At 23.2% G+C, this 10,945-nt stretch overlaps 1 protein-coding gene across 3 annotated transcripts in view; it reads right to left on the bottom strand.

Annotated features, from left to right (window-relative positions):
• Positions 1-276: 276 nt before the first annotated feature.
• LOC145252696 (uncharacterized) overlaps positions 277-10,945 on the bottom strand; it is a 64,582-nt gene continuing 53,913 nt past the window's right edge. For all 3 annotated transcript variants that reach the window (XM_080112518.1, XM_080112516.1, XM_080112517.1), the window contains one exon: positions 277-1,855. In XM_080112518.1, the coding sequence (XP_079968644.1) occupies positions 1,652-1,855 (204 nt within the window). In that variant the 3' untranslated portion in view covers positions 277-1,651. The remainder of the gene's footprint in view (positions 1,856-10,945) is intronic.

Raw genomic sequence — 10,945 nt, 5'->3', positions numbered from 1 at the left:
AAATAATTTTTGTTTAAAAGATACTTGGGTTCTTATTGAGATCTTATGTCATAGTTTTGAAAAACAGATTAAAGGAAAAATTAATACTTTTACAAATTTTCATTTTTATACAATATTTTGAGGATTCTTCAAAGATTAACAGCAAAAGAAAATTATTTTAGTCAATCAATCGTTTCTTACAAGTTGTCTTGCCCTAGTTTTGCAAAGAAAAATGGCTAACTTTATATTATGAGTGAATTTCATTACAAAGTAGCTCTGTAGAATAGAAAGACCATCTTAACATTTAAACCAACTTTATTCATCTTTGTTAATGTGTATGGAGAAGAGGAGAGCATTAGTAATAGAATAAGTCCATGAGTTTGGACAAAGTCAAAAAGGTTAGGAAGTCTTGTTTGAGCAGAAAATGAATGTATTTTCTACTGTACACAGTTGCTGAAGTCAAGGTCCAGCGGTAGCCATGATGGATTATATATATCCTTGTTGAAGTAGAACCCAAGGCCAAAGGCCCAGGGAAGAAGGAAGGATGTGTTACAAGAGAGAAGTCTGGAGGTTGATCTGAGCTATGTGGAGTTGTTGTTGGTATCATGTCAAAGATATAGGAAGCAGTTGTGTTAACCCTTTTTATCAACTATCTCATGCTCAGCTTGCCTGAGAGATGATCTCTGATTAAGGAAGCCAAAATGGAAGTTGAATGTTTAGACCAATCAGCACTGAGCGTATGAACCAAAGACAGATTTAGACTTGTAATCCATGAGGTGTCGCTGTTGTTGCTGCTGTGGTGGTCTGTAATTGCAGCTGTCACAACTAATCTTAACAAAAGCTAATATTAATATATTTTCACACAAGAATGAGGAAGTGAGAAAGATAGACGTAATTTTTTTAAATGTAAACTATACATTTTTCTTTCATATTGGAGTGAGATTTTTAGTTTTTTATTACTGAATGAGTATCTAAAAAAAAAAAAATGGTTCTTAAAAATACCTGGTTTGACAAGTGTCTAAAGTACAAGACAAGCTAGTCGTTGAATTTTTGTTTCTTATCCAGAATTCAACCTAATCAAAAAACAAATATACAAAAAAAATCTTTATCTGTCAAGGAATGAAAATGTCATATTCCAAAAATCACCTATATTTATCAAGTAGTATTTTTTTTTATATAGAAAATCATTTTATTATGATTTTTAGTGATTTAATAGTAAATTGTATCCACTACAAGACTGATTATCGATCTCAGTAGTTTGAATTGCGTTATTAAATATAGTAGATCAAAACACATCTTGTGTCGTCATAAAATTTGATTTTCTTAGTTAAAAAACTACTTGATTAATTAACTAACAAACTAATTGATTAATGTGATTTTTGGATTATGATATTTTTGTTCTGTGATGGGTACATATATCAAAGATTTTTTTTTACTTTTCTTTTTAATTTAGTCGAAGTCTGTACTTTTTTGAAGGATTATAATACATTATACAATTAATACCTTTCATTGTTTTAGTAATAATAGAAAAGCACTGAATAAAATTGTGTTCATTTTTTTATATGGTCATAAGTTAAATTTTTATAATTTTATGTAACAAATTATTATTCTGAATGAATTAAAAAGGAATTCATGTATTTGAATTTTTTTTTTTAGCTTTTTAAACTTCATTTCAAATATCACAGCTTTTTTTGTGATTTTCAAACTCTTCACCTGATGGGAAAGATTGCAGGCAGTTGTCGCATTTTTTAAGGGTTGGAATACTTTCCCCCATACAGTCAGCGACTAATTCATTCTGAGCAGGCACACAAAACCACTGTTGTTGATGACACCTTTGTGACAAACCTGATTTCTGCAATGAGACACGTGCCAAGCCCTGAAAGAAAAAAATCATACATATATACATAATCTCTTGCAATGGAGGCACATAAACAGAATATAATAAAAACATTATTCATTATATAATACATATTTCTGTGGAAATTGTTTTTTCGATTATATTTCACCTTTTATTTATACCAATCCTTTAATTTATGAAGCTCAACGTAATTACAGAGCATATAGGAAATAAATGACAAAAGTATAAATTCCTAATTTCAAGATGTTGACCATCTTACAATTTATTCCCTTAAGTACGTTGACATGCATAATTCTTGACAGCACCTGTTTCATAGCACAAAATCATTCATTTAATTATTATATCAATCAATGAATCTATTCTGCTCTTCTGAGTTAAGGGCAGAATCGAGCCATTGATTGATATAATAATTAAATGAATGATTTTGTGCTATGAAACAGGTGCTGTCAAGAATTATGCATGTCAACGTACTTAAGGGAATAAATTGTAAGATGGTCAACATCTTGAAATTAGGAATTTATACTTTTGTCATTTATTTCCTATATATACTACAACGTTGTCCCGGCGAATAATCATGAATCTGAATAATAATAGTGCATTTGGTAAAAGAACATAATTGTGCCCCCCCACCTCCAATTTTAGAAAGGTCCTTGTTGGCAACATAAAAATTATACAACATGAAAATAATATTAAAAAATTAAAAATTCTTGAAGCATCATATATTAGAACCGTTCAACCCACTATAAATGATATTGCATTCGAGAAAAGCAGTGACCTTCTAAAATGTCTTGCGTAGTTCGTATTGGACAGACTTTGTTAACAGTGTCCACGAACCTGCTAATTTTAATACTCAAATTTTTAATCGACCAGTATTTTTGAAACGGAAAATCGAAAAGTTAAAAAAAAAGAATCATAAAGCAAAGTGTCTCTGTTGCATTTCATAATATTTGCTTTAATTTGTATATATATATTATAGTATATATATTACAGTATATATTATAGTATATATATTACAGTATATATTATAGTATATATATATTATAGTATATATATATATATATTATAGTATATATATATTACAGTATATATTATAGTATATATATATATATTATAGTATATATATATTACATTATAGTATATATATTATAGTATATATATTATAGTATATATATATATTATAGTATGTATATATATATATTATAGTATGTATATATATATTATAGTATATATATACTATAATATATTATATTATAGTATATATATATATTATAGTATAGTACAGTCTATACATATACTATAATATTTTATTATATATATATTATAGTATATATATCATAGTATATATATAGTATAATATATATAGTATAATATATTATAGTATATATATATAGTATAATATATATATTACATTATAGTATACATATATTATTGTATATATATATATTATAGTATAGTAAAGTCTATATATATACTATAATATTTTATTATATATATATATTATAGTATATATATATACTATAATATTTTATTATATATATATTACAGTATATATATATATACTGTAATATTTTATTATATATATATATATTATAGTATATATATATACTATAATATTTTATTATATATATATTATAGTATATATATATACTATAATATTTTATTATATATATATTATAGTATATATATACTATAATATTTTATTATATATATATTATAGTATATATATATACTATAATATTTTATCATATATATATTATATTATAGTATATATATTATAGTATAGTATATATAATAGTATATTATAGTTTATATATATATAATAGTATATATATATTATAGTGTATATATATTATAGTATATAAATATAATAGTATGTATATATTATAGTGTATATATATTATAGTATATATATATATATAATATATATTGCATATATATATTATAGTATATATATAATATATATCGCATATATATATTATACTATATATATATAATATATATCGCATATATATATTATAGTATATATATATAATATATATCGCATATATATTATAGTATATATATATAATATATATCGCATATATATTATAGTATATATATATAATATATATCGCATATATATATATTATAGTATATATTATAGTATATATATATAATATATATCGCACATATATATTATAGTATATATTATATTATAGTATATATATATAATATATATCGCACATATATATTATAGTATATATTATATTATAGCATATATATAATATATATAGCATATATATTTTGTAGTACATATATATATATATAAATAATATAGTATATATATAATATAGTATATATATAAATATTATAGTATATATATATAAATATTATAGTATATATATATATATATATATATTATATTATAGTATATATATATATTATAGTATAAATATATATTATATTTTAGTATATATATATTATAGTATATATATATTATATTATAGTATATATATATTATAGTATATATATATTATATTATAGTATATATATATATATATTATATTATAGTATATATATATTATAGTATATATATATTATAGTATATATATATTATAGTATATATATATACTATATGAGTTAGAAAGGGTGTCAGTCGCTGGATTGAACTTATTTCCCCCCTATTATTTGCATATATTTATGTAGTGAAAATTGTTTGAATAAAATTAATTCATTAGTTAGTTAGTAGATGGAATTAATAATTTTATAATTTACACAAAAATTAATAATTTTATTATATCATAATTAGGATCATTTAATTCTTTCTAACTCAACAATAAACAACAACATATGCAAATAATAAATAAAATATCAATATTCAAATTTTATTTTTAGCTGCAATATTTTAAGTCTAAAAAATTCTTATTTTTTACTTTACTAGAATATCTTGTTCTTTACTTTTCCAGGTTGAATTTCTTGTCCTTTACTTTTCCAGGTTTAATAAAATCTTAAGAATATTACTTTTCATGTGCGCATTTTTCTATATAATCCATGATTTTTCCAGGCATTGCTATTGTATTAATATATAAATTTATAATATTTATTAATGATTGTCAAAAAAAATTAGCTCTCAAACACACATTTATGCAATATTTATCATTCAATCACAGTAGTTCCGAGCCAGGGTCTCTACCGAGACTGCGGTTCATGAATTCGTGATCTGTATAGAGCGTAAACTAACAAAAAAGAAGATGGCACTCGGTGTCTTTTTAGATATAGTTGGAGCTTTTGACAACATACCCTTCAGTAGTATGTTCAAGTCGCTACGAGAACTCAATGTGCCACCAGTACTCATCCGATGGATTGAGTATATGGTGAGGCACAGAACAGTTCAAGTAGAACTACTGAGGGCAACTGTTAAAAGGGAAGTAGTTAAATGAAACCCCCAAAGTGGGATTTTATCACCTTTACTATGGAACTGTATGCTGAATCCTCTTTTAAAGGAGTTTAAAAATAGGAATATTTATGCCCAGGCTGCTGCTGATGACATCGCAGTGCTGGTCGCGGGTTTAAAAGCATCATTGGTCAGACGAATTGCCAAAATGGGACTACATTTTAAATCAATCAATATCAAATGTGATAACGAAAAATTTGAGTTCATTCAAAGAATATGTATATCATAGAATTCACTAATATTTTTAATCGATAAATTCTCCATTTTTTGCTATAAAATCATAAGGAGAGTTAAAAAAAAATCAGTTATTAAAAAAAAGTTCGGTTTTTTAATTATAAAAAAAACGATACACGGGATTGAACCTAAAATCTTTCCACCAACCCCCGGTACTCAAACCGTTACGCTAACATGTCATATTGGCAAAATCGCAGTAAAAAATATTTATATACAAAAAAAGTTATGCAAAATAAAAAAAAAAGCGTTAGTCACTTATGTACTTACTCTCCTGTGTGTGAACCCACATATTTTGTTGTAACTTTTTTTCTACTGAACCAATTTTCGAAATTTTTTTTCAAAATGTAGCTAATGAGGTGTTCTATCCAACTATATAACCTGTTTGAAATTTGGTTGCGAACGGAATTAGTGGTGGGGGTTTGAATGTGTCTCGATTCATTCAATTTCGGACTTAAGCATATATTCAACCACTACCGTGGTTGAATGATATATATCGCATATATATATATATATAAATATATATTGCATATATATATATAGATATATATATATCGCATATATATATATATATATATATATATATATCTCGCATATATATATATATATATATATATATATCTCGCATATATATATATATATATATATATATCTCGCATATATATATATATATATATATATATATATATATATCTCGCATATATATATATATATATATATATATATCTCGCATATATACAGTTGTGCCCGATATTATTCATACCCCCCCTTGAAAATTGAGTTTATTAGGTGTAACTTTGTTAGAATTTATTGTTTACGTCCATATTGATACATATTCTTAATAAACCTCTTCTGATCATTTTCGTCATCTTAAAATCTCGGGATACTTGTAATAAAAGAAATATACAGCTATTTATAAAATCTGCAATGTTCAAAAATAATCATACCCCCTTATTTTTTCAGTATTAATCGAGTTTCTGACTGTTTGTTTCCTGTTTGATTCTTATTTTGAATGCTTTTATACAACCTTTGATTAATTTCATTTCGTTTTTTGCATTTTTCAGAAATTAAAATGATATCAACTGAAAACCAATAAAAGAATAAAAATTATTAGAATGGGGAAGAAAAAAGAGCTTAGTAATGATCTTAGGACTAAAATTGCGAATTCACATAAGGATGGTTTAGGTTAAAAGTCAATTTCCAAGAAATTTGAGGTCCCTACAGCAACAGTACAGAGCATCATCAAAAAATTCCAGAGCCACCACACAACAAACAACTTGATTGGTAGAGGAAGGAAAAGGAAACTGTCTGCTAGAGCCACCAGGAATATTGTAAGAAGTGTTAATGCAAATCCAACCACCACTACTAAGGACATTTTAGAAAATCTGGAGTCTTCTGGCATAAAAATATCAAGGCAAACATTGCAAAGGACTCTGCATGAAAATGGTCTGAAAGGAAGAAGACTAAGAAGGACTCCATTGCACACCGGAAAACACCTTGCAGCACGTCTAAAGTTTACTAGGAACCATGTGAATTCTCCAGAGTCCGTTTTCTCAAGTATTTTGTGGACTCACGAAACAAAAATTGAATTGTTTGGCCATATGGATGCTTCTTACGTTTGGAGGAAGAAAGGAGAAGCTTACAACCCAAAGAACACCATACCCACGGTGAAACATGGTGGTGGTAGCCTAATGTTTTGGGGCTCCTTTTCGGCTAGTGGTCCAGGTAGTTTGGTCAAGATAGATGGAACCATGAAGAAGGAGCAATATTTGGAGATACTCCAGAAAAACATTAGACAGGATGCGGAGAAGCTCCATTTAGGACCAAACTGGGTCCTTCAACAGGATAATGATCCAAAACATACTGCCAAAATAGTCAAGAAATGGTTTGAGGATAATCAAATTAATGTTTTGGAATGGCCTAGCCAGAGTCCCGACCTGAACCCTATCGAAAACCTCTGTCACATATTGAAAACTGAGGTTAAAAAGCGGAAACCTAGAGATTTGAGGGATTTGGAGAACTACTGCATTGAAGAATGGTCAAAAATCAGTGTGGATGCTTGTAAAAACCTTGTTGATAAATATCCAAAACGGTTACAGGCAGTTATTAAGAATAAAGGGCATGCTATTGACTATTAGTAAGAGAGGTATGAATAATTTTGAACTAGTGCCATTATTGTTTTTCTTTGTATAATGTTTCAAACTTGCATAATTTATTTATTTGTTGAGTTTAAATTAAATGCTTATGCTTGATTTATTGTTTGAAATCCCTTTAATATTGTCTACCTTCTGGTTTGAGCAATAATCTTATAGAAATCTCAAAGATCCGAGGGGTATGAATAATATCGGGCACAAGTGTATATATATATATATATATATATATATCTCGCATATATATATATATATATATATATATATATATATATATATATATATATATATATATCTCGCATATATATATATATATATATATCTCGCATATATATATATATATATATCTCGCATATATATATATATATATCTCGCATATATATATATATATATATATATATATATCTCGCATATATATATATATATATATCTCGCATATATATATATATATATATCTCGCATATATATATATATATATATCTCGCATATATATATATATATATCTCGCATATATATATATATATATATCTCGCATATATATATATATATATCTCGCATATATATATATCTCGCATATATATATATATATATCTCGCATATATATATATATATATCTCGCATATATATATATATATATATATATCTCGCATATATATATATATATATATATATCTCGCATATATATATATATATCGCATATATATATATATATATATATATATATATCTCGCATATATATATATATATATATATATCTCGCATATATATATATATATATATATATCTAGCATATATATATATATATATAAATATATATATATATCTCGTATATATATATATATATATATCTCGCATATATATATATATATCTCGCATATATATATATATATATATATATATCTCGCATATATATATATATATATATATATATATATATATCTCGCATATATATATATATATATATATATCTCGCATATATATATATATATATATATATATATATCTCGCATATATATATATATCTATATCTCGCATATATATATATATATATATATCTATATCTCGCATATATATATATATATATATCTCGCATATATATATATATATATATATATATATCTCGCATATATATCTATATATATATATATATATATATATATCTCGCATATATATATATATATATATATATCTCGCATATATATATATATATATATATATATATATATATGCGAGATATATATATATATATATATATATGCGAGATATATATATATATATGCGAGATATATATATATATATATATGCGAGATATATATATATATATATATGCGAGATATATATCTCGCATATATATATATATATATATATCTCGCATATATATATATATATATATATCTCGCATATATATATATATATATATATCTCGCATATATATATATATATATCTCGCATATATATATATATATATCTCGCATATATATATATATCTCGCATATATATATATATATATATATATATATATATATATATATATATATATATACTTGTTTATTGTTATATAAACATGCTCACATCCCGCTGCTACAAATAGCCACTTGTGTCAATCAAACAACAGATATCATCAGGCAGCGACTTGACTATTCAAAAGTTCAATGAATAATCTTATTATTATTATTCATTGATTATTCATTGAACTTTTGAATAGTCAAGTCGCTTCCTGATGATATCTGTTGTTTGATTGAAACAAGTGGCTATTTGTAGCAGCGGGATGTGAGCATGTTTATATAACAATAAACAAGTATTATCAGCTCTTTTTATTGAGCACTATCTAACAACCTCGTTGAATTCATTAGTCCATTAATTTTGAATATAAAAAAACCCGAGTATATATATATATATATATATATATATATATATATATATATATATATATATATCTCGCATATATATATATATATATATATATATATGCGATATATATATATATATATATATATATATATATATATATATATCGCATATATATATATATATATATATATATGCGATATATATATATATATATATATATATATATATATATATATATACTCGGGTTTTTTTATATTCAAATAATTTTTTTTTTTATATTCAAACAATTTTCATATATATATATATATATATATATATATATATATCTCGCATATATATATATATATATATATATATATATATATATATCTCGCATATATATATATATATATATATATATCTCGCATATATATATATATATATATATATATCTCGCATATATATATATATATATATATATATCTCGCATATATATATATATATATATATATATATATATATCTCGCATATATATATATATATATATCTCGCATATATATATATATATCTCGCATATATATATATATATATATATCTCGCATATATATATATATATATATATCTCGCATATATATATATATATATATATATATCGCATATATATATATATATATATATATCGCATATATATATATATATATATATATATATATCTCGCATATATATATATATATATATCTCGCATATATATATATATATATATATCTCGCATATATATATATATATATATATTGCATATATATATATATATCGCATATATATATATATCGCATATATATATATATCGCATATATATATCGCATGTATATATATATATATATATATCGCATGTATATATATATATCTCGCATATATATATATATATATATATCTCGCATATATATATATATATATATATATCTCGCATATATATATATATCTCGCATATATATATATATATATATCGCATATATATATATATATCGCATATATATATCGCATATATATATATATCGCATATATATATATATATCGCATATATATATATATATATATCGCATATATATATATATCGCATATATATATATATCGCATATATATATATATATATCGCATATATATATATATATATATATATATCGCATATATATATATATATATATCGCATATATATATATATATATCGCATATATATATATATATATATATATCGCATATATATATATATATATATATATCGCATATATATATATATATATATATATCGCATATATATATATATCGCATATATATATATATATATATCGCATATATATGTGATAATCATTAATTATTGTATTAATGTATTAATTGGATTCTTTGGACTAGTGTTCTCATTTTGAGTGTCATTTACACAACGTTCTGGCTAAGGTAACATCTAACCTT

The sequence above is a fragment of the Euprymna scolopes genome, chromosome 29, assembly GCF_053919585.1.
Source record: "Euprymna scolopes isolate OS-2025 chromosome 29, ASM5391958v1, whole genome shotgun sequence".
NCBI classification, from domain to species: domain Eukaryota; kingdom Metazoa; phylum Mollusca; class Cephalopoda; order Sepiida; family Sepiolidae; genus Euprymna; species Euprymna scolopes.
The sequence above is the reverse complement of the archived record's forward strand: the minus strand, read 5'-3'. Positions and strand labels throughout refer to the sequence as shown.